Source organism: Channa argus, chromosome 2 (assembly GCF_033026475.1).
Source record: "Channa argus isolate prfri chromosome 2, Channa argus male v1.0, whole genome shotgun sequence".
Lineage (NCBI taxonomy): Eukaryota > Metazoa > Chordata > Actinopteri > Anabantiformes > Channidae > Channa > Channa argus.
The window spans coordinates 22,421,832-22,448,393 of NC_090198.1; the positions used below are offsets into that span (position 1 = coordinate 22,421,832).

Consider the following 26,562-nt stretch of genomic DNA (forward strand, 5'->3'; position numbering starts at 1 on the left):
AAACGAGTTTTGTGCAGTAGCGATGTAAGCCCACAGGATAGATGTGGGCTGGAAACAGACAAGTAGCTGTGTTTCATTTGGCTAAATAAGAAGGTATCATGTAGACTCTGACTAATGCCACAACCACCCACATACTTATCATCACCTTATTAAGAGTGGTACACATATTCCCAAATTATGATACCTTACCTTGAGGTTTCCTCCAGACTGATCGTTCTACCTTATTAATACTGAACAAGCCAAATTCATTCTATGATTGATATATAAACAGTAAACACACATTTACAAGTTTAAAAACATCTTTGCTACTCATATATTGAACTATGATACAGTATTCACCTGTTTGTGACAATGCTGTTGCTGCCGCTCTCCCAGTCAGCAGTAGGGGCATTGCGAAGCAACTTGTTCTTGCTAGTGTCCAAAGGCACCAGCAGGTAAACCATTAGGCTGGCGTAGTGGATGGCCTGACTAAACACAGTGCTCTCCTCATTCTTCACCAGCTCCTGTTGCTTCTCCTTGCTCAGGGTGGGCCACAAACGCAACTGTTCTGCCGCCAGATCCATAGCTGTCTCCTCCTCGTCTTTGCCTGCTGCAGGCTCTGGGCCTGCATCCTGGAGAAATTGCAGCAAATGTATGGAGTTTGCTGGAGAATTTTTTTATTGGGTCTGTAAACTTCTCAGTTGGGAACTTTGCCATATTTGCTTGAAACTTGTTACAACTATTAGGTCTCGAGTTTGAGATGGTGAGGCTAAACAGACCTTTTATTAATTCTCACACAATTATTACATATCATTCAATTTTCCTGTCTTACCCTTAATCTGGAAGTGATGCTCCCTTTCTCTTCTGACATGTTAAGATAAAGAGCTCGGATCTGACCTTGGACCTCACTGTAGAAAGTGGCTTCCCAGAACTGTTGGTTGGTCCAGATGGGATGGTCCTGGATGCAGGTATAGGCAAACTGGTTCACACCAGCGGCCAATTTCTGCAACACAAAAATACAGTTCATAGAGTCAGGAGCCTTTAGAAAAGCAACATTAACCTCTGACTATGCTTTATAGTAGTAGTCTGTGTAGAGCTGCCAAGTTGTAATAAAGAAAAAACTTATACATTTGTAAATTTAGAGAAATTAATAGTTAACTTTAACTGCAGTGTCAAGCAGAAGGATGTCGTCTAAGCTGAAAGGGGATAATAACGAAGGGATCCTATCCTCTGCGCGACATGCTGGTGAAGCAGACGAGCGCTTTCAGTGCAAGACTCATACTACCAAAGTGTACTACTGAGCGCCACAGGAATTCATTGCTTCCTTCCTTTCATCATTAAGTGAAATCAATGAAAACCCTTGTCGAAAAACTGCCCGCTGGTATTTTTCTGTGTCTATGTATTTAGAAACAAAAGTAATATCTACTAGAAGCATTAAAACTGCCCCGAACTGCATATCATATGCAGTAGTGAACACCACAGAGCAATGCTGGAGAAATAATATCGCCATAAAAATGACAGGCTGAAGTGGCCAATGAATATTAAGTCACAAACCATCATTCCTCAACCATCCACCTCCCAAAAGAAGTCTGAAGGCCACGTGTAAGGCCCAAGCCTGTTATTAAATTAGCGTCTGATTTCTTTCCCCGGAGGATGACATAATCCAGTGGTTTCCATTATCACTTCAGAGTTTGTCTTTGAAGGATGAGAACTGGAAGGGTTATTGCAATTATAACAGACAGAATGAAAATAGCTCTATTTCCAGTGTGAAGGGCCAGAAGCCAAGACTGAGGAGAGCTGGGAGGGCACAGGGCAAACAAACCCCCGGGTACCCCCCGAGTGGAGGCCAGCTGCATAACAGCTCCCCCATTGGTGTGTGAGTAAGTGTGTGATTGTGAGTGTGAATGGGTGAATGAGAAGCAGTGTAAACTGCTTTGAGCACCAATAGCTATATAAGTTTTTTATTTTTTTTGTCCTTTCGGCTTATCCTGTGAGTTCAGGCTCTCAGCAGCGGATCATTGTCCGCATGTTGATTTGGCAGATAGGAAAAGCTATATAAGTTTACTATTTAATATAAATGATTAACAGAATAACTCTACAAGTTATAAATGTTTAATGATATTAGTGATAATCTATATGCAGTAATGAATTAAATAAATATAAATATGTAGGTAAAATATCTTGAAAAAAATTGAAAGACGAGCTCTAACATGTTATTACGTGTCTGCTGTGGCTGAGTGTCCTGCTTCTCCTCTTCTAAAAATGAAACCACTTTTTTAGGAAATGTGACACCGCTGAGTTCAGCAGATTTTCTCTAGTTTCCAAGGTGTTTAAAGAAAGAGCCTTGGATATCCTAGAGGCTCATGGCAGAGACCAACGACAAACAGATACAAAACATTAACTTGAAGGAAAGGAACGTGAAACAATAGCCTGAGGCATTTTAGGGTATTAAAGGCGAATCTGTAAGCTGCTGTGTTATACTTCAATATTTGTTTAGTATTTGAAAATATCAGTTGAGAAATACACCCCACCAGCTACAGTACATGAACATAACATAACATAACATAACTGTTACACGGACACAACTGATACATGGACACAACGGCTCACAAATCAAATTTTTTATTTGCACACAAATTGTTTTGAATTGCAATTGAATCGCACTGAGAACGACACTACCTCACTTTATTGCCTACTCAGAACTGCACTACCTTATTGCTCTTATTTGTTTGCTCTTATAGTTTTACTTTTTTATTTCATTTGTATTTTATTTTATTTCTATTTTTGTATATTCTCATCTTCTCTACTGTGTGACATTCAGAGTGGAGGGCAAAGTAAGAATTTCATTGTACAGGGAAACATGCGTTCTATCTGTGCATATGACAATAAACACTTTGAATCTTGAATCAACTAAAATAATACTGCTGCTCCTGTTGACTGTGACAAAGCAAGTCTAAGTTTAAGAGTAAAAAAATGTTTAATCTATCCATTTCAGTTGGATTGACTTTACTTCACTTAAGCTTTACTCTGCAAGTCAGTCCTAAATTGACCTTGTGATTTGAAATTAACCTGTAAACTATAACTATCTCCTGTCTTTGGATTCAAATCACTCTCAGTACCTGAAATGTCGAAGGGGTGAGGCACAGTACAGTCTTGCAGTAGATCACAAACCAACATTAGGATGACAGTAATGGGAGCTTGTTTAGATTACACGTAGAACCTGAGATGTTTACAGAAGCTTGGAACAAAGCATATTGCCATTAACTAAATATGCAAAATAGGACAAAGAAATGCCGAATGAGATAACAAGGACAAATCTGCTGTGGATAGAAATGCTTTGAAGAGAGGTTATAATGTGGGCAAATCTGGCACTGCTCAAGCTTGATTGTGCATAGTCTCTGGACTTACTTTACGGAGAGATCAAAGGATAAAGCTGAATAAAATATGCTCAAGAATAAACTGTGACAAATATGGGAGAAAGACATGCAGACCTCCGGATAGTACTTTAATACCTTTCAGTCACAAGAGTGTTTTTACAGTACTTGTTTTGCAGCAGATGTTGTGTGGGTGTGTGTGTGTGATTTGTTTATCCCATCTATACCCAGTCTGGCTTTGTTTTCTGACTTGTCTGATATGTGGAGGTCATTTTGACCGAGGTCAACTCTTCCTAATATGATAATACATGAAGTTTACAGGGAGACTCACAAGACAGATGAGCAAGGAGGAGGACAGGGAAGAAGAGAAGAAAGAAGAGGAAAGGGAGGAGGAAGGAAAAGTAGCAAGTGAAGATGAAGGGAGAAGGAGGGAGTACACAACCCATCTGGCCATATGAGTAGAGATGAGGAGGAATGCAAAGTTGAGAGAGGCAGAGTGAAAAATAAGCAGAGAAGCCACAAGGGGAGACAGAAAAGAGAAAGTGCTGTGGTCAGGTAACAAGAATGAGGCTATCAGCATTTGGGATCTTGCTTTGAACTTTGTATATAATCCCAAAGTTCAGACTATGATTGACGGCCTCAAAGCATCAGCTGGACGGCCATACAACCTCACACATGACAACTATGTCTGTCAGAGACTGAGAGATAACATATTCTGTACTTACACAAGAGCCCATGTGTGACCAGACTCAGGGCAGCAGTGCTTTCGAAGAACTCATAGTATCTCTGAATTGTGGATACAAAAACATTAGTCACTATCCTCTGGATATGTGCTTGGGGCCAAAGCATGTGTGCCCTGTACACAATTCGTCTCCTCATTTTAGCGATTCTATATGAGTCATTGTATTGTGAGTAAAACTGTTTGCATCCTGTAAACTTGAAAAAGCCTGCATTTGAACAATGTATTGACAGTATTCAGTCACGGCTAACTAACAGGGAAAACATGTTGAAACTCAAACTAATCAACAAAGCCATTTTGGCATCCATAGGTTTTAACTGTGAATAACTTAACGTACAAGTAACTGTTCCAAAGCAAAGTAAACATAGATACTGTAAATCAAGAGCTGTACTGTTCTGAGACACACAAGCGTCACTGAGTACGTCATCTTCCTCATGAGGACATGCTGGAGAGCACTGTTACAGAGTAGGCTGCCAAAATGCCCCGATGCATAAACTGCAGTTGAATGAATGCTAACAGCCCAAGTCATCTAGAGTTCTGTTTGGCCCTTCAACATACAGAGGCATGTACTCTGTTGACATGTTAAAATTTAAGAAGAAAAATGTAGTGGGACTGCAGGGGGCAGACTAACAACAGATCCAGACATCATTGACACCTGTTTGACTTTTGATGAAACCACTCCTCACCAGATAATGAAAGCCATGGGAACGGTCCACAGAATCTCAACAAAATGTAAAAAGAGCCACTGCACAAATGTTGAATGACATGGAGATAAACTTCACCACCACAGCCCAAACGAAACCATCAGTGAGCTAGCCAAAATATATTTCACAAATTAGTTCTACATTGCTTTTAGATGGAACATTAACATAACTCACACCGCTCCCTAATTGCCTTAGTTTGCTCAAAAGCTTTAAGAAACCTTTAAGATGAAACAATCTAGTGGGGGGGGGGGGGGGAATGAAGAAATTGGAAAGTAAAACATCTGCTAACTGAATGTAGGTCAATAGCATAAGCTTTTCATTGTAAACATATGGCTAGTAATAAAACTAAACACTGTCTCTATATCTATCCAGAAGATATTGGGAGCAGACGCCTGTAAGAGATCTTCCCATGTCCTTCGACCTAGAGTCTGAAGGGCCATGGGGACAGTACCACTGTAATATGAACACAGCATGAGCCTGCCAAAGAATGGACAAGAATACCAAACAGGGACGTGACCCATGTCTGACTCCTGAACTTAAACACACAGTCTTTAATGTGCAATGCTTGTGCAAGTTATTACCCAATGAGTGGTAATGTAATAGCATTCAAAAAAACTAAATAAAACAGCATGTTTTTCTTACAAATATTTGTTGATCAACTGAAAATATCCACTTATGCATTAAATGGTAAATGATCTGCACTTATATAGGTCTTCACACTGCCATTCGCACACTCACACACTGATGGGGGAGCTGTGCTGTGCAGCTGGCCTGCACTCACAAAGAGCAACTAAGTTTGGGTTCAGTGTCTTGCTCGAGGACACTTTGACATGTGACACGAGGAGCCAGGAATCGCACCAACAATCCTGGGATTGTTGGACGACTGCTCTTCCTACTGTGGCACTGTTTTCTCACAAATACTGCCAAATCAGAAACAAATAGTTTTCAAGTTAACATATATATATGTATATATACACTTTAAAGTATGCAGACAAATGAGTGTGCATAATTACACAGATTTCTTTTGGTCAGCCATGCATGTGATTACTCCCCCTCGAAAACTCATTTTGTGCGTAAAAAGTACTTATGTGGTGATGACGAAAACGACAGACACCAAAGAAGCTAGTAGCACATTTTTTCCTGCATACTTTTTAAAATAATTTGGATGGAACGAATAAGGGGAAAACCAGTGTGTAGTGCCTCATTAAAAGGGCAAAAGCGTGCCTTCACTGCTTACGCTTGGTTCAAAATTAATATCAACACACAGTTAATATAAGTTGGTCATGCAGGAGACTGTTTGGACCGGGTCAGTGATTTGACTCAGAGAACAAACAACCTGTCTACTTAGAAATGCTATCAAATCAAATCAGTTTCCAAGTAGCAAAGCCTTTCCTACACAGTAGCACTGTCGTGTCATGGTCTACTGTAGCACCATTAAACCAATTCCAGTCGGTTTCTAACGTTGTATTGGAAGATCATATTTGTATAATCTATATACACAACGTTCTACCCCACATTTCCAGGGTTTCTCAGTGTTATTATGTTTATTTACTACCAAATTCTTTTCAGTCACTGTCTTGTCTGGTCAGATTCAAGGGCAAGTTGATCATTCACGTATTCACAACTGTTTGCACATTACTGTAAGGTACAGTACAAGCAACTGCTAACTTAGCATCAGTGTGACAGATGTTGTTATATGAGTTTATTATGTTACATAAATGAATGCTCCAGTTTCATGGTACGTATTGCTGCTTGTGGAATCAATGCATTCCTTTCATGTAACCAATCTTCTAAGGCTGCATTTTATAATACTCAAATGTAACAAACATAACATGATTAAAATCCTGTCCAGAAATATGTATATTGGGATGTTATGGATCAGTTGTGAAATGTCAGATCATGCATGCTTCTCAATCGACATGCATGATGACAGCTGCTGAGATGCTCCACTGCCGAGCTTTGTTTTTCTCACATTTTCACTCCATGATCCTTGCACCATTAAACTGAGATTACAAATATTTTTGGATTCCATCCTGACCTAACTTTACTTTTCACCCTTTGGGTGAGCCAGAGCTCAAGCTTGTCGCCAGTTCCAATCATTTGTAAATAACAGAAACATTTTTTGCCTTGAAATATTCTTTTTTTCTAATTAGTTGTCAGTGCCAGACAACAAATCATTTATGCTCTTCTAACTCTATCAAAGGGATATCACTCCATTGTGTAGCAATTGTGATTTACGATAATAAATAATCTCATGAAAATGAAACTGTTTTGTAGTGACTATGTGGTTTTACAAGCATGTGCGAAGCTAAGAAGCGTAATTGTCAGTGCTCTCAAAAGAAACAAGAAAAACAGCAGACATGGCTTATCTGAGAGTAACAGCAGCCTAGGGCATGTGAATTAGATGAACCATGTTGTGGCAGAGAGCTGGCCAGGTCCCAGTCCAGCCCACAAGGGCGTCGCAATGGTACCCAACAAAAAGTCAATGTGTACAATTGTGTCTATCCCCATAGCAACAAGTAAGCTCTGAGGACATAGTTGTGGTGAGCACGGCAGCTAACCTGCATTGGTAATGTGGACTGGGAACCAAAGGCCACGGCTCTTTCTGGGCTGAGAAATGTTTTCTTTGAAAACATTTGATAACAAGAAATATGCTTATATAACACACAGCACACAAACAGATTTATAGACATCCATTATATTTGTTTCTTTTACTAACTGGGACCAACATAGGAGAAGTTCGGCATGAAACATTTTTAATATTGAAAAATAAAATTGGAAGCTCTCAGGTTGCTGCACAACCTGCAGTATATAATGGAGACCTAGTATCAAAATTGCTTTAGTGACATTGTTATATACTGTACCCTACATAGAAGTATGTGTAATAAGATAAAATACTGGCATACTGAATGTTTTGTCTGCAGTGTATATCACCAATTGTACAACACTTTGTGGTCTATTTATCTTGGACATTTAACTTGGACATCTTTTTCTGGGAAAGAAAAATTCCCTGTTGAGTTTTTAATTTCATTAATGTTGGGAGCAGCTAAAAGAGTTTACATTTCAAATTTCTAGAGTAGTGAGTCAGCAGCTCAAACTACTGTATGTGTTATATTTTGATATGGTTGAAGGGAATCTTTAAAAACTACGCTTCAAAAATATTTTTCATACTTGACTGAGCAGTTTGCATGCATGAGAAAAACAGAAGCATCAAGTAGAACTCACATTATTCTTTTTAGTTAGTCTCTTACCCTATAAAAGGCTGTCGACAGAGGCAGCAGTGCGGTAGCCACAGTGTACTCCTCTGAGCTGGAGCAGTCCTGTGGATCAAACAACAGGGGAGAAGTGAGATCAGGACAGGACACAGAGGGACACTTGTTACTCCAGTCAGTGAACACCTTTTTCACTGGAGCCCCAAAACATACAGCACAGGTTTCCAACAATAGTTAACACTCACGCATGCACGCACACATGCATGCACGTGCACATACACACGCACACCTCCAAACCTCTCTATCAGCTTTTATTACTGCAAAATTTATAAAACATATTGTGTCTTTCCATGCATGACAATGCAGAGATGTGATCTGGGGAAAACACACTTGGAGGCAAATAAGTTTTAACAAACGTAACTTCCTGTTAAATGTCAGATAAATACTAAAAAAGGGGAGTCTGCCAAAATCACCCACACTGCTCTCCTCAACTATTACAACATATGCTTTCAATAGCCTTATATAATCCCTGACCTGACACAATTGTCAGGGTGCTCCAGTCCACATTTATTAGTAATTTATGTTTTGCATTCCTGAACTAGATTGCCATGCAAGTCTCATTTCAAAAAGACGTGGAATAAAATGCAGACATGTTGGCCATAAAATGCTGTGTCCATGTATCAAGCAGCTACAACTAGACAGAAAGTAAATTTAATGCTATTTTTTTTAAACATCCCTTTTTGCAATTTACATACCACTGTCCTTGTGTCTTCATATTTGGGATTATTTCAGGTCAAACAGGCAGCACATAATGGTGCTTTCAAAAGAATGGTTTTAGGTAGAATAGCACAGTACATTAAGAGGCTTTAAACAGGGGACCTGGGTCCCAAACTAAAGTTTCTTACAGAGATCACAGAGAATGATGTGAAAGACAATAAGAGAAAGAACACAAATTGGACTAAGGTACTTATTGCACAGGAAATTGGTACTTGTCTCTAGTAAATTTTGTAGGGATTTATTTGTTGAACTGAGAATGAGAATGTCCAGAAGAAAAAATAAAAACCTGATTTAAGACCACGTACAAACAAAAACAACAGCACAGCTAGTGACCTTTTACCACAGCTTGTAACTCTCATCAGGATCTTGTGCACACAAAATTTGCAGCTCACAACCATTTTTTCTTCCACCCTTTTAATGTCACGTGAAAATACAAACATATACAGAAATGTTGAGTTCAGTGACTTTTTGTGGCAGGAGCGATAGGGAGATGAATGCTGCACTTTCTGATAGTGGCCTCCACTACCACCATTCCCTCCAAAAAAAAAAAAAAAAAAGGGGGGGGGGGGGGAGGACAAGAATGTAGCTAGAGGAGAAAACGCAAAACACAAGGTCCACAGATACACATAAAATCCTGGCCCCCCCGTCGAACAAGCAACACAGTTAGTGTTTTATTTTTCTTGTTGCTTGTGTGTTTATTTGCAGTTATTTGGGCTGCGGTAAAACGTTCCAGCTTGGAGCGGCACCAAAGCATTGTTTACCAGCATCCTTAACACTGCTGCAGGTCACAGAAGTTCATAGACCCAAGTCAAAATAGAACAACAAGTGGAAATGCACAGGCAGAAAATTGTGACGTTTTAACGAACCCACATTCAGACATGAATGACATCTGTTATTTAGAACTGGTTCTAATGACGACAGACATTTTCAATGATGAAAAGGCTGTAGACATTCTTTAGACAAAAGAAAGGTTTTTCAAAGGCACTTCAACACGTCATATCGCTTACTGTAACCTACAAACCTCGTCCCTTAATCTCCTGTAAGCAGACAAAGAAGCTAAATTGAAGCTTTGGGGGGGTCATCTTCGATTACAATGAAAAAATACCAAAACAAGATGAGCAGAGCTGTTTGTAGCGTAATCACATGAGGAACTGACAGAGGTCTATTTTATTTAGGATGTGAATTGATTTACATTGTGCAGAGTGAGGACAACTAAGTTATTTGGGAAAAACAGAGATGATAAGATGTTGTTGTCTATGTCAACATTTCTGTTTAAGAGGACACCCTGCAGTCTCCCTTTCCTCCTATTATGTACAGCATGTCTCACAATTTTTCCCCTCATTCTTGAAGCTCCAGGCGCTATAATAATTATGAAGACTAACACCGCTATTTTGTCTGAGACTGAGGTGAGCAAAAACCAGAAGCTAGAATGTTACAGAAACAGGATGTGAAGAAAGAGCAGCTGAGAGTGCATTTCCAAAACATGAGGACTTTTCAGGAAGACGCAATGTTAACGAATAATCATCAATCAGCAAATTAATAATATTATAACACACATTACTGATAATGCAAAGATACAGGGAGCGCTATCTTACAATACATATGATTACATGGTTCAGCCCCTAGTTGGAATTAGTCTGTTCAGTATTGCACCCTGTAAGTTTTCCAGCATTGTTTTGTATAGTTTTTGTTTGGACAATCACTGAATAGCTACAAATGAAAGTGGGATTTTAAATTAATAGATTGTGTTTAATTTAGAACTTTTGAAAACCTGGTGTCTTCTGACGTACTGTTACTACTTACTGTAGTTACAATTATAATTTACTGGATCTTGTGAAGAACATTAGGGGTTAAACACAGTTTTATTAAAGAGAATTGTATTTCATTAATTGTTATTCATTATTAATTGTTGAAAAATGTAGAAAAATGGATGAAGAAAAATGTAATAAAATTTGTACCGTTACCATGGAGCAATAAGATTGCAAAAAACACTTATAGCAAGATTTTTGTAGCAAGACTTTGTGTTTAGAATGAATGCTTTAGTAAAATCATGGAATCTGATTAAAGATACTGGTGAATGGAAAATCTTACTGAACATGGGAATGATACCCAGTGACCATATTACTTAAGGCAGTCAATAAAGGCCAATAATGCAGACAGGGGCCACGTTCTCACGGCAAGAAACCAATTTCTGATCTAAATAATGTAAAAATGTAATGAGGTCATCTCTCGACTAAAAGCCTAAATTGCAATATATAATTTTTAGAGTCTCAAAGACATGAGATTACAGACTCACTTGGTAAGTGTGCATCTGCTCTGATTTATGCCGTTCAGACAGGACAGTCAAATTAAGTGCCTCGTGCTTTTCCACTAACATCTGTGTGCAATGTTCTTGCATACTACTTAACATAAGATGGTCCAATTCAGGATCATGCGGAACTCATGGCCTCCATGCCACTGTGGCCACTTCCCATGGACCTCTCGCCCTAATCCCCTCTCACAGTAAATTGGCATTCAGAGCGTTTTTGAGCCCCATCATGAGGCCCTCGGCCATGAGAGAGCAAAGCACAGAAGGCTCATAATTTATCTGACAGGAAATGGTTGGGATGCCAGGATACATCAACAGCAGGGCTCATTCCCCCACACATGGCTTGTGCAACAGTCACTTTGAAAAGTTGACACACACAGACAGACACAGACACACATGCGTGCACACACACATGCACATGCACACACAAACTAATAAATGTGTAACTAACTCAATTATGTTAATGAGGGTTACTGGAGGATTAAAACAGATGTTTAAACAGGAATGCATCACATTTCTGTCAGCTCCTTCCAGACAACGTAGAAACACAAAAAAATGTAAAGGGAAAAATACTGAATAGGTACAGCACCACTGAATTCTAATGTGGTAACTTTGAGCTATACACTTTGTTCACTTCCTGTGGCCGTGCTTCCTGTGACACTTGCCTTGATTTACAGTTTTCATCAAAAAACTGTCATTTTTCAGGAAGTTTAAATTGCAAATCAATTTGTCACATTGTCTTACACGCCACAAATCCTAATGAGACATCATGCTGTTATTTAAAAAAATAGAATCGACCTTTTATACAGAATAGATCACACGGGACTGATTAGGCACAGAAAAATGTTATGCATGCAAACACACACTTGGACACACATGCACTCACATGCACTCGTTGCCATTTCATTTTGGGGTTCTTAGGTGGTTGGGAAGAGCAGAGTGCAGAATGTGAAGGTAATTAATCACCCAACAATTTTCTATTTCAATTCCTTTTATGGTTCATGTGAAATAAATCCTTCACAACTAAGCTGAGACCAGGAAATAAAAGTCAGAAACAATTGCCTGGCTTTGATTTTGAAGTAGGACAAGAAATTACAAACAATGCACCATGAAAACAAAACAAACAAATAAACAAACAAAAAAAGCCAGTAGCAGTTTATTTTATTTAATAGTTTCCATTTTAAATCTCTTCACCATGTGTAGAAATATTACTTTTTCCTCTAAGTGTGGCTGTGGATAATTGGCTTTTCAGAAGCATTCCAGAGGAAATCACGGGAGTCACATTAGGCTTTAAAACTCCTTTATTTTTATTTTTAAATATAAGAATGTGTTTGGATCACCCTATATTAAAAGTTAATTACGACAGATCAATCTCATTTTGACACAAAGAAATATTTTTAAAAATTCTATTTTATGAACTACTAAAATCAACTGATCAAGTCAAATGGCTAATGTCAACAATACCCCCACAAAAGCAGCATATAAAGTACAAATGACATAGTTTTAGCAGATAAGCATGACAATCAACTGTTGTAAAGGACCCTTCCTTGCCAAAATAAGGGGTCTAAAAATCAGATTAGAATCAAGCATTTTAAATCTTACATTCTTTCATTGCATCCTTTAGGGAGGTTTGTTGCACTGATTATGTTTTTGTGAAAGAAGCCACACCACAGTTCCGCATTAAAATGAAAAAATAAATTCACTCACTTGTTTTAACAAAGGCTAGAAGAGAAGAGATGCACTGACTACAATGCAAGATGCTTCACATCTTACCACTTTTTAATATGCGCATGACTGACAAATAATTGTCAAAGCAGTAAAACTTTCTCTCACCTTGTCTTTTAGACTGTATATTGGCCAAAGCCATGCTGCTATTAGCTTTATGTGTCCTGTTGTTGTGAAACAAATGACACATCAACTGGGCTTGCATGTCCCTACCGTCCCCACCAATCCTATCATTCCCTAGATCGTAGGATTAAATGGCTTTCTATCATTTTGGTGGAAAAGATATGAGAGCAATCTAAAGTCCCTCCATTAAAGCTGCACTCTGCAAGGAGTCCTTGAAATTATTAAATTTCTCGGAAAGGAGGATTTGATTCAAGTAAAACATGAGGAACTAAGGATAAAGACTTGGCTGGTCGTGTTGAGTAAACTCGTGCTGTTCTTTTATGAGCTGCACAAAAACACATTACTTCCTCACTTTGACAAGCAGCCCAGGCACCAGGAAGAGACAAATAAGCTACCTGAAACAATAAGCAGTATTGTTGGGACTCAGTCTTATGGCACACTGCCAGACTGCTGTAAATGAAGACACACTAGAGAATGAAAAAAAAAGACGCTGAAGGAGAGGGACGGGGCAAATCATAAAATTTGGCATTGCTGAAAATATAAGGTACGGGAAAACATTTACACATTTTTTTTTTTCCCCCAGCTGAGGTTCAAATTCTATTATGGTAGAATTTTTTCTATTTATGCAAAAAAGAAGTTTAAAATAAAATTCATAAGCAGTTTTTCCAATCACACCAGAACAGCAAAAAATTAATATCTAAAACTCACAAAAAAGTTGAACAAACCAACTAACAAACAAAACAAAAACCTATTAAGTTTTAAATCAGCTGTTCTATTGACAAATCACAAGATTGGAATCTGTTTTACCAAAAGCACAGATACAACCTTGACAGGTATCTTGTACATCGGTTTCTGGTGTATGATGCTGCATTATGTGTGGCATTATATAGAGATGTAACTTTCACACGGATTTTTCACGAAGAACCTAAAAAACTTAGTATGTAGGTTTTTCATTGTCTAATTAATATATTTATAATAATTTATTAAGTTAATTTATTACTGCCCAACGTCAAAAACGATGAAAACTGTAAATCAAGGCAAACTTATTGTTTTGTTTGACCAACATGGAATTAAAATGACATCAAATACAATAGATGAAAATTTGCACACTTAAGATTAATGATGATAAAATACTGATAAATTGTGTTAACAGTCAGGTGATTATCAGCTTTAGAGGTATTTTTCAATGAGCTAAGAGATTAGTTGACAGATTGGACATGCTATGCATGCAAGATATAACATAATGTGCCACCATATGTGCAGGATGTATTTCCCTTTACATTATCTGTAACTTGCATGAGTCATTCTACATCACCCACCTGAAGCGCACAGTTTATCATACGAATGATGTAGTCAAACTGTTGGTGGTCCAATATGGCCCGGTTCTGCTGAACGTGGAGACTCAGTTCCTCAGTAAGACACTGTCGAGCTGCTTTGCCTTTCAGTGCTCGCAGTGCAGCCGGTAACGTCTGTTAAAAGAAAAGTAGACAACAAGCTTTTTAGAGGAGAAAAAATATGAAGTGCCTGACCTGACAAGAGAGGCAAATTAATTTGTGATTCAAAAAATACAATTTTTTGGGCATTTTGAGAAGGTAGAAGAACAGAACAATAGTGTTCAAACTAGGAATGAGTCAGTGAAGACTTTACAGAGTAATGTAGGGTTTAGAGGACACAAGCTATGCATTTTTACATTTGCACAAAACTGCAGGCCTGGATTAGGTAACAATGGCAAAGGGATACTGTACATAAAGTTACTGGCATCCGTGTATCTCATAACAGACGTGATGCATTTGGTCACAACGCTCACTTATGACTTCACACACAGTATATGGGACCACAATAAAATAAGAGCAGCCGTCTCTGTGTAGTATGGATGCTTGTGGGGGCAAATCCAATTGACATGTTAAACAATAATATTTAAAACAACAATTTCTTGGCAAAGTTAGCAAGACAACAACATGGATTAGATGTGCCCTATCTCGTTCTGTATCTGTGTTTGTGCATCAGCTGGGATGCATTAGGATTGTGAAGGTGAGGAGAGATCTTCTTGTGTATCACAAAAGGACAGATGCTTTCAGTTAATGAGACGGTTTGATAAGCCCCCAAATGAAAAGAGACTCTTCCTCACCTTCTCGGTCTCCAGGGTCTTATTATCAAAGATGAGGGAAATGCAGCTCCTTACCACCTCAAGTCTGCGGGCGCTGTTAAACACAGAGCCACTCTTACCCATAATAGACACTGCAATGGAGAAAAGAAATGAGAGGAACCACTGCCAGTTAAAACTTCATCTGCTTCAAATATCAGAGCATTTTCACAAGTCAAAGATTTATTTTATAGAAACAGTACCAGTTATTTTAAATCTATCATTGTAGGATTTAACACAAAACAATGCAGGTATGCAAAGATGTTTAGTGAATATGAATATTCACATCACCATAGCAGTATAGTATGTACTGTATAGTACACCAGCTTAAAGTTCACCATACCGACAGGTGGTCCGGCGGGTACGACACACTTCCTCTCAGGTCGTGCAGAAACAGGTGCACTACTACACTTGGCCACACCCTCTTCTATCATCTTCTCCACCTTTTCCTCATCGAGCAGGGGAAAGGGAACCTGGTGTACGCGCAGGTGGGAACCCTCTGATGGCCGCGGCACTTTCTGGAACGCCATGTGGGGGTTCGGGTTTTCCTACAGTACAGCCGTCCGGCAACAACATGTATAAAGTGAATACACAGCTGTATACACAGTTGACATACAGCAAAACACATGCAGAACATAGTAAAATGTGGACATCTATTCTGAATGTATGGAACAACACTAATACAGCCAAGGAGATGTAGTTGCAGTTACTTTTACTATGTTGCAGTTACTTTTACAACCCATATTTTATTGTGAATAAAATATGGATTGATAGAATTTGCTAATCATTGCATTCTGTTTTTATATATATATTTTCACATCTTCCCAACATTTTTGGAATTGGGGATGTATTTGCATTTTTTCCCCCCTTCGGCTTATACTGTGAGTTCAGGGTCGCCACAGCGGATCATTTGTCCGCATGTTGATTTGGCACCGTTTTACACTGGATGCCCTTCCTGGCGCAACCCTCCCCAATTTCTACCAGGCTTGGGACCGGCACTTCATGGCTGGGGATGGGGATGGGGATGCGCTGTTGGGGATTGAGTGTCTTACCCAGTGACACTTTCGGCATTTGGTCGGGAAGAGGGTTGTATTTGCATGAAGCCTTACATTTCTATGCAGCTGCTCAGAAAGTTCCCTGATGTGCTTCTGGAGCTTGGCAAGGCTGTTCTGTTCGTCCTTAAAGTCGTCAATGTCTAAGGCCACAAGCTATCAGAAACAAAAACCAATAAAGATACACCCAAAAGCAGAAATACAAAATACACTGCATTAAAAAGAGGGATAACGTAACAGAGCACATTCAAAAGTTATGTGAGCTGTAAGTGGAGCACGATGGTACAGTACCTCATCAAAGAGATCGCAGGCTCTGTAAGGCGGACCTCGCTCTGAGACAAAGCCAGCAAAGGCCATGCCATCTAAAACCTTGGTCAGGAAATCATTCTCGATGAGGCCTCGCTGGTCTAGGAAGGCAGTCTGGATAATGTCAGAGTAAGGACAGTTACAGTCACAAAAAGCTTGGAGCAATCGAATCTAGTTCATATGGATATAATGTAGACTGAAAAAAACAAGCATAGCGATCACAGACAATTACAAAATCTTCAAGAAATATCTCTACAGGGGGGCCTGAGACCAGCATCTTTTGTTGTTGGAATCGTGGATAAGTCCTTCAGCATGTACAAAAAGCAAAATAAATCTAGTTATAAATGACTACATGCAAATGAATTTAATTTACTTTACGCATAATTATTTGTGCTTGTGGGCAGACGAGATAAAACACAGTTCACTCAAGCCATCTCCGCTCAGCAATTCCAGGCAACTAAGCGGAGCGTTTGTTTATAATGCGATCCATGTGGGGTACTTTGAGGATGATGTGCTAAGGGGTTACCACGGAGACACCACAGACACGAACAAACAAAGGCCCCGGCACAAAACAAAAATGTAAACCTAATACGTTTCATATGGCTCATTGCCGGGCTTTGCCCAAGGTTACGGGATTGTGTCTGAAACTTGGATAAACAAAAGAACAGCATCACAGAAGAGTCATGGAGCTTCAAACATGTTTCAAACAAATGGATACTTACACTTGCACACACAAACACACATTCATCACAGGTTTATCAGGTCATTCCACCCTCACACCTGGACCCTAACTAGGACATTCTAAGCAGTTTCAATAAACAGTGTGTTCACAGATGCTGAAGAATTTAATCTAAGATCACATAGTGAAAAAAAACGTTTTTGCATAATTGTCAACAGTGGGAATTCCATTGTGTTACCTTGTGAAAATGAATTACAGGTTCAGAATGGATGCGGATTAGCTGCAGGCAGGACCTGTAGCCCTGGAAAAGTTGTGCAAAGAGCCTGAGAAAGACGGCCCTCACCTCCTTGTCCTGAAAAACACACATGCATGCGCACAGACAGACAAGCATACACATGACTCATCAAACAGCTATGCCACAATTGCACCCCAATGCATCTGATATTATTAGCTTTAAGGATGATGGGTTCCCGTCAGTTCCTGCCCTCACTCAAATGCTAACCGCTAATGCGATAAGAGACTTTTTTTTCTGATAAAGGCAAACATGTACTCCAGATGGGAGGACATTTTAACTCCTTAGAATGAGATGCCATGTGAATCACGAATGAAGGGAGGGCTTGTGATGGTGATGCTGACTTACCAGCATTTTGAGGTTGGAGGGAGCAGTGCGAGGGGGAGGGAAGGCATTGTCTGCTATTTCCAGATCAGGGTGCAAAACCTAATAAAATAAATGTATTTGTTTTCATTTATCAAACACAATGCTATGTAGAGCATGGTGCAGTAACAACAAAAGGGAACATTCCTCTGCATGATGAGTAAACAGATAAAATAGCATGATAGTAAGACAAGTAACAAAAGATGAATTTTATTAGCAACCGTCTGTCAAATCTGAGGGTTAAAAAATTACCTTAGTAATTATATGATAAGTATTGATGAATAAATATTACAAACATGATGTATCTAATATGGGTAAACCTGAATGTATGTTCATTTGTTAGTGTGTGTTTGTGCTTACCAAGGACAGAGCAGTTTGTGTTTGGTGTAAAAGAGGTTCAGGGAGCAGGGACAAGTGGATACACTCAGGGATCTTTATTGTTCCTCCATCCAGGTCAGCAATGATAACATCCAACTAGTGAACACATAAAACACCAATGGCGGTGTAATTGCAGCTGGAGAGAGTACTGTGAGGTACATTGCGTTTGTCTGACGAGGCTCAGCCGAATACAGATAAATCAACATTTATTTGAAGGGCAGATTACCAAATTCTGATGTGTAAAAACTTCCTGAAATTAAACTGCTTGTGAAACTAAAACTCTTTACGTCAGGAAATGAACAAGTCCTAGAATTACACTATGAATCATCACTAAGAAAATAAAAGTAAACTCTTGAAGAGTCCAGCATTTGTTAATAATTGAGGAGTTAAAGCGTTCAACAATTTATGATATTTACCTTTTGTGTGCAAGTAACAAAGATTGCTTGATGCTTGTGAAACATCTCCACTCACCAGATCCTGGATTTCACTCTGGAACATTGAGTGCACGCCGATGATAAAAGGAGTGGGAGAGCTCAGAACCTCCAGCAGCCGTGAAGGTAGAATAGGGATGTATGGGTAACTAGACATGAGAAGAGAAATTAACAATGAATACACAATACATGTTTAATAGGACTATGAAAGCAGATAAGGTAGGATTACAGGATCCCTGGGAAACTGACAGCCTAAACAAATAGCGTGCTGTGCTGGGAATAAGATATGTTTCAATTTATGACATTATGAAATCAAAGCTCAAATAAGTAAACTCACATTGCGTAATTAAACAGAGGCAAATACAACAACTACTTACCTTTGAGATGACATTCAACCATTTCACAATTGTATCATGTACAACCCCTGGAAATTCTGTATCATCATCAACTACCAGAACTAGGGTTGTGTGACATGGACCAATGTCGTTTCTATAAGACTTGAGGCAGTGATATATGGTGGTTTCATAGAATACATGGGTGGCTATCAGCCATTGCCGATAATGGTGAGCTGGCACCTTGATTTAACAGGTTATTTTAGAACAAAAAGAAACTAACTTCTTCACCCATGAGATCATTTTTAAAACTGCACATGATATCCAATCTTAAATCATCATATTAGTATTATATTGCATAGCTCCTCATGTAAAACTACAACCCTGATTCCAAAGAAGTTGGGACAATGTGTAAAACGTATGAGATTCCTCCTGATTCTCTGAATGTTTTGATGACATTATATACTGTAGATGGTGGGATTTTCAAAGTACTCACAATTTTACGTTAAGAAACATTTTTCTGAAATTGTTCCACAATTTTTAGAGTTTGTCGCAGATTGGTGAACCTCTGCCCATCTTTACATTTCAGAGGCTCTGTCTCTCTGAAATGCTTCTCTTATACCAAGTCATGTTACTGATCTGTTGCCAATTAACCTAATTAGTTGTCAAATGCTCCTCCATTGTTTTTGATTTGTGGCAATTAGTTTTCCAGCCTTTTGTTGCCCCTCTTCTAACTTTCTTGAGATGTGTTGCTGCCATCAAATTCAACATGTGATATGCGGTTTATGTTCTATTGTGAAAAGAAATACATTGAAGAGATTTGCAAATCATTGCATTGTCCTTTTATTTAGGTTTTAAACATGATCCCAACTTCTCTTCACATTTCTTTCACACATTTCAAAATTTGTTATTAAATAATTAAAAGATTGGTGCCCAGCTTTCCTCCATCTTCAACATAGCCAGCATCATCTAGTACTCCTTCCAGCCTAACCACAAACTACTGAACCTGCTTTCCTCTGGGAGGAAGGACAGGTCCTTCTACAGCCATGACACATATATGTGCTGATCCCTGGACATTACAACAGACTGCAAAGAGTAAAATAAACACTGTGAATTCATGTACACACTGTAAAGGTTCTATTTTTTTATACTGTAATAACTCATGGTTACATATTCATACGTATATAACATATTTCTCTCATATTTATACTCATGCACATATCTATGTATATTACACCCTGCACTTTTTTTAGGTTGCTAAACTTAATTTCATTGTTTGAGTACTTTTTAATGACAATCAAGTTGAATATACATTCAATTTAATTCAATTCAAAAGATTGCTTGTGTTTTCATTACATAGCAGGTGAGGCAGCCAAGTGACACTGTAGTATTTGTCACTCAGTAAGTAGACCGGATTGCCCTGCTGATGCCCATTTGATCCAAATTGTAGTGTCTTTGGGCTGTGAAACATTATTTCTCATTGAAGTCCCTCTAAACTTTAATAAGACAGATGCAGTTGTTGCCAAAAACAGGAGATGAGACAAACACTGTACACCTAAATGTCACTTGTAGGAGAAGAAAATTCAGAAACTCCTGGATAAACATTCTGTATATATTAGGCAGAGAAGGTTATGCAAACACCTTTTGTCATCTTAAAAGGGCAGACTTATCCAGTGGATAGAGCTGTTTATATAACAAAATATCCTGATGAACGAAGTTAATCATCATTCAGATCACATGCCATGGAAGTCACCAGTCAAGGTGTTAGTGCAAAGTCATTTAAAATTGTGTCCTAATAGCAGGGTCAAACACACCTGTATTTAAGGGGAAACATGAGGGCTTCCAGGGCGCGACACGCTTCTCCGAGCCTCTGGTAACTAGTGGAGTGGAACAAAACCTTGTGCTCTGTCAGAACCGCACAAAACAGGCTTAGAACATTTTGGATTCCTGGAATGAGAGAGCAACAAGTTTAAGGAGATGGTGGTTAAAATGTAATTAGGACATTATTCTAGATGATACAAAAATGTATCAACATTTCTGTATCATCATTGAACAAAAATACCAAAATAACATTTCACGGCACTTGAAGCCAGTGTAGTCATGTGTAGTCAAGTACATGGAAAAAACCCTTTAGCGGATATTATTGCTTGACTTTCTGAGGGCATCTAATTCAGTTCTTCTATTTGGTGTTTTCTCCCATTCTTCCTTGCAAAAAGCCTCTAGGTCTGCAATATTCTTAGTTTGCATCTCATGAGGTAGACTTGAAAGTGCGTTTAGGATTATTATCCTTCCTATAAAGCCATCCTCTTTTCAGCTTCAGCATTTCTACAAACAGTGTGCAAACAGTGTGACATTTGCTTCCAGAATTTGCTAGTATTTCATAGAATCCATTCTTCCTTCCACCCCTGCAGTATTTCATGTGATTTGGGCTGCAATACCATCCTAAAGCATGACCTGCGTGCAAACTGCAAGCTGAAAATATTTTGCCATCTTCTTGTAGGCTTTTCCTGCATTGAGGGCATCAATACATTTCATTTACACAGATGCTTAGAGGAGCCAATAGTACAAAGCTTTAAAAAAAATGTTGATACTTCTTAGGACTAATCATCTAAAAAAAAAGTTAAAGAAATCGAAGACTTTTTACATTTTAGGGTGCATAAACATTTGCACCTGCCACAATGTTTTTATTTTCGTTCAATTTGTGATAAGAAACTGCATAGTAACTATGCATCAATATTAAGTTTTTTGTTTCTGATGGCTATTGAATCTGTAGGCAGGGGTCTTATGGCACTTTAGGTAATAACAACAACTGCAATAAGAAAACAACAAATTCAAATAATTTGCAAGCTGGCCACTGAAAGCAATGCAACCTGTTGGCTCATAATGACAAAAAATTACATTTCCACAAGCAAATGGTAATGTAATATTCTCATGCTAAACAATGACTATAAACAGATGGTAAAACTCATCTCTGAAAAACAAAGGAAATTACACACTGTCATACAGCAAAAATAATATTTCAAATACCAATGTGACAATCAGGAAGAATTCTAAGTTTACAATTCCTGTTATTGTTTCCTATCAAGCAACTGACAGACCAATTCATCACACACTGGAGTGATAAGGGGAGAGGAACACAGGCAGACATATCCGTGCCACTGGGGGCGCTGGGTCTAAATGTTTGGCTGCCTGTGCATTTCAGGGATAAACAGGAAACATGAGCACGGACAAAATTTGAGTTTTGAATGTGAAGAGGCTCATCGAACCAAAGGAGTTAACACAATGGAACTTAATGGTGGGTTTCTGAAAGCACTCTTTTCCATTAAGAGGGATGCAGAGGAGTTTGCCTTGCACATGTGACCAGCCTATAGAGACGTGGGTTTCAGGATCACATCTCAAGTTCAGGTGTTTGCTTATCTCATGGAAACAGTGACACATTTCCGAGTTCTAAATAAAAAGTGACAGAAACAGCCTCAGACAACAGAAGAGACAAAGGCAACAAACAACAAACAGCAGGGCTGTGGATGGCCGGTTCTCTCTCGCCACGGGGTGGTGGTGGTGGTGGTGGTGGGGGGGGGACTTCCTGTTCAGTGTTACATGTTTAACAAACATTCCTCACTAGTGACTCGGTTGACCTGTGCACACAGAATGATGTGCCGACCTGCAGGTCTATACAGCTACTAGCCAGGTCCTTATATGGAAATAAGACTGACCTAATAAGTAGGAACAATGCAATCTTTAAGCGTAACTGATCAGCTGACTTATCATATTTACCCTGCTGTCAGCATGCAGAGAAATCAGTTTTAAGGGCAGAAGAATAATTAACTCTGCCAGCATCTGACTCTCACTTTCACTCATTTGGCATAAGTGGATGACTTTCAATTGGAAACTTTTGAGTACATTTGCCCTGCTACACAATCAGTAACAAAAATAATATTCAGAAAATCTGTGACTTAAAAAAACCATGTGCAGTGTGTATGAAGCCTAAATGGAAGGAGGTATTACAATCACTTTTAAAACAATATTTCAACATTTACAGCTACGGCTATCTAAACATAACCTGGAAACAGAGGGCCGCCAAGTAAGGTTAGTTATTTTCCCCTGCTGTCAATCTTTCTGCTAAGACAAGCTAACCATCTCCTGGCTTTATCCTTATACTTGGCATACATACATGCGAGTGGTTTTGATTTCCTTATCTAACTCTCAGTAAGAAAGTGAATGACCGTATTTCCTGAAATGTGAAATGGTTTCTCTCATTAGAACATTTGAAAAAAATCAGCTTTTATTCTCTGTAGCCCCTTTCAGACATGCACTGGAATTCAGGCATTTTCCAGACTTTCACTGGGGTCAAACACCCAGGACTTTACCTCGGCAGCTCCCTGGTGCAGATTACCTCCACACGATCTTATTGTGATTTCACTATGAGTGAGTGGGCGTGTTGATGATGTCTATTTCCTGCAACTGCCACGAAACCCGAAGGTGAAGAACTCATTAAATGCTTGACTTTCACATAACCTTTAATCACATGTGTATCATGTAAATATCCCCCATATGCAAGTTCTCCACTCAGTTCAACAGAAAGAGGGTGGTGTTAATACACTAAGGAAATAAAATCCACTCTAGTTTTGAAGAACACCGTTCTAATCAAATCAAACCAAATGAAGGCCAACTTTCCACTGCAATCACATTTCAGGTGAAGTGTATTAGATTTCTTTCTCAGCTCATAGATGAATGTCTATCATCACAAAAAGTTAACTAGGCTTGACTCTTGATTCTAGAATGCCCTGAAAGTCTGCAATGGGTATGCACTAAACTGAAAGATATGCACTAAACTGTCATTTCTAAAAGCTGTATGAACTACAGTCATTCAAAACTGCTGACCCATTCTACACACAGCATGATTCATCAGGCATTCATGTGACTAAAGCACATACTGCACATATTGTGCTAACACAGCAAAGTGTAAACCTGCAAACTGCATAAAATCTTGTCCATGTGCGTAGAATCGAAAGTAGAATGGAGTCACGAAAAGGAAAATGAGAAGGGTGCCAGTAACAACTAACACAATCAACAAAACATATCTAAAAACCAAAATTTATAGTACGACACTGCAATAAATTAGCTTGATCTCTGTTAAACAAATGACACATAGCAGACATCAAGATATAACATACACTCACTAACAAATCATGTTCTGATTCAAGTCCCTTCCTGTCATGATAACTAGTTAGTCCATATCAAAGTGCCTTGACCCACCCAGCTGCTGGAAAAGAAGAGCAACACTCTTGGATGTGACAGGCAATGTGTCATTCAGAGGTGTCTGGATGAGCTGCCGGTCTCCTGCTCCAAGGCTAAACAGCTTCTGCAAAAAAAAGAAAATGCAGCAAAGGTCAGAAAACAGTCAAGGGAAATCTCTCCGGCCATGGTCTATACAGGCTCAAACACTCATTTATTTAGATTCATAGCTCGCAGCCGCTGCAGTAAATAAACAAGACACATTTTTCAGAGCAACACAGACTAAGCAGCTGTGGGACTCAATTAGCCATTTTAATATTTTAGAAAAAATGTTATTATTAAAACATATTTTTTTTTTAGTGTCATTATATGATCACTACAATGCTACTTGTACAGAACACATATACAACAACATTAATAAATATTTTAAAGAGATTATTAAATAAAAAATAAAATAAAATAAAAAGTGCTGATAAAAAGTGCATTAACCGATTGGTTAAGTCAAATTGTTAATGCAACCTTTGTACTTTAATATCAACTGAATTGTTTGTGATTCAGGTTACAGGCTACCAGGGTATAGAGTACTAGGAAATATGAAAAGTGGTTGGTAAAGGTATAAGAGATATAAGATAAAAGAAATTCTTCAGTCATCAAAAATATCAAAAGGTGCCACAAGGTCTTCATTTATTCAACTCTACTAGGTGTTGTTTTTACCAATGAGTCTCATTTGAGGGTTCTCCCTAAAGGAAAGCATCTTTTTGGGAAATACAGAAACAGGCCGCATTCTTACCTTATACATTACATTAACCATCATTTAATACAAAATTAGAAATTTTCATCTCGATGATCAGGGTTTCTCGCATGGGCAACAGTAACCATACTGTACATACAACAAATGTCCTTCATGACTGAGACACATTTTGGCTCATTTATTTTTTTTAGCTAGTAACGCATTGCCGGGTTTGCTGCATTTACAACCTCTCCTTCTGACACTTGGCCACCAATATGCAGCAAACAAAATTCTTTTTTTAAGTAATGGAGCAATCTCAGTACACTGACATTTGAAATAAATTGCTCAAAACTGCAATAAACAGTTTAGGAGCTCGGCTGTCTTTCACCCCACTCTCTCCTGAGACTGAGGTATTTTGCTCCAAGTATCCTGATGGAAAAAAAAAATGACGAATATGCATTCGAAAATTACTGCCTGTGGCTAAACAACAATCTCTGGCACCATCAGAACACAACATTAATCATTTTAGTAGCTGCACCATGAAGCCTCGGCCATCACCTCCACAAACAACTGCTGTCTCAAAGTGGAACAGGGCTGACATGTTTCTGGCCCCGTTAAAGTCTGGATCTGTGCAAGCCAGTAGGTGTATAGAGGGACATCTGGCAGACTGGTACTTTCTCTGTGTTTCAGAATAGACATACCTGGGATCCACCAGCAACAGGAACCTGGAATCCAAAGAGATTGGCCACCAGACCCTCTAAAGGAAAACTCAGGGTGTCTATGTACACTGTGTAGATTAGACCCAAGCACCCCTGGAAGGAAAACATGCAAAAAACATCTAAGACACAACACACTGACTAACATTAAGGATAAGTAATTCAAACCATATATTCTGTATAGGTTAATCATTATCAGCAAAACAAAAATTATTAGCTTGATTTGTGAGTCTGTCATATTTAGATAATGTTTAGTATTACGGTTTACTTTAGCAGCTCATACCGTAGTACCAGGAGAGACCCCATTGTTATGGATAGCATGGCTGATTGTGGGTTTGCACACATAGTCTATATTGAAAAGATCAGAGCTTTTCCATTTCCCAGTCACTTCACCAAAGTATTAGGCTTACACAAACTATGCCTATTTACAGTAGAAAAATGATTATCATCCTTTCAAAACTACTAGATGAAAGCACTGATTTGACAAAAATTCTGAGTATTCCTATTGAGCATCAGAAAAATATATATTAATCAAGATTTAATCATATGGTGTCCTTTTACCCGAAATATTTCAGGATAATCCAGCCTGGACACGAGAATAAGACTTTTTGGTGCAAACACTTGAGCTGGTTGGATCAGGCCATCCTCTTCATCTTCATCCCCATCAGCCTCAATACTTTTTGATCCCTAAAACATTAAAAAAAATAAGCAATGTCAGTTAAAAGTTCAACACAGTGGCATGGACCTTGAACTATACTTTAGAGGACGTCAGCACTTCTGGGCTCCTGTTTTAGCTTATGAATCCATCATGTGCTGCATCATGCTGCCCAGAACATGTCTGGCATCCAATACGTATCACATGTACGTGCATACTGCTAGTTAAATCTATAACTACTATAACAATGGATCTAAATGTGTTTTGTGTGCAAAATCTTAAAAAATTGTCATAAATATAATACATACA

At 38.7% G+C, this 26,562-nt stretch overlaps 1 protein-coding gene across 2 annotated transcripts in view; it reads right to left on the reverse strand.

Annotated features, from left to right (window-relative positions):
* sbf2 (SET binding factor 2) overlaps positions 1–26,562 on the reverse strand; it is an 81,969-nt gene that overhangs the window by 24,238 nt on the left and 31,169 nt on the right. For both annotated transcript variants that reach the window (XM_067496459.1, XM_067496458.1), the window contains exons 4-19: positions 26,160–26,285; positions 25,584–25,694; positions 24,174–24,279; positions 20,732–20,864; positions 18,626–18,734; positions 18,137–18,250; positions 17,762–17,839; positions 17,360–17,473; positions 16,428–16,556; positions 16,194–16,292; positions 15,428–15,632; positions 15,070–15,179; positions 14,261–14,410; positions 8,048–8,116; positions 812–982; positions 340–611 (exon numbers count right to left, since the gene is read on the reverse strand). In XM_067496459.1, coding sequence (XP_067352560.1) covers positions 340–611; positions 812–982; positions 8,048–8,116; positions 14,261–14,410; positions 15,070–15,179; positions 15,428–15,632; positions 16,194–16,292; positions 16,428–16,556; positions 17,360–17,473; positions 17,762–17,839; positions 18,137–18,250; positions 18,626–18,734; positions 20,732–20,864; positions 24,174–24,279; positions 25,584–25,694; positions 26,160–26,285 — 2,096 coding nt within the window. The remainder of the gene's footprint in view (positions 1–339; positions 612–811; positions 983–8,047; positions 8,117–14,260; positions 14,411–15,069; positions 15,180–15,427; positions 15,633–16,193; positions 16,293–16,427; positions 16,557–17,359; positions 17,474–17,761; positions 17,840–18,136; positions 18,251–18,625; positions 18,735–20,731; positions 20,865–24,173; positions 24,280–25,583; positions 25,695–26,159; positions 26,286–26,562) is intronic.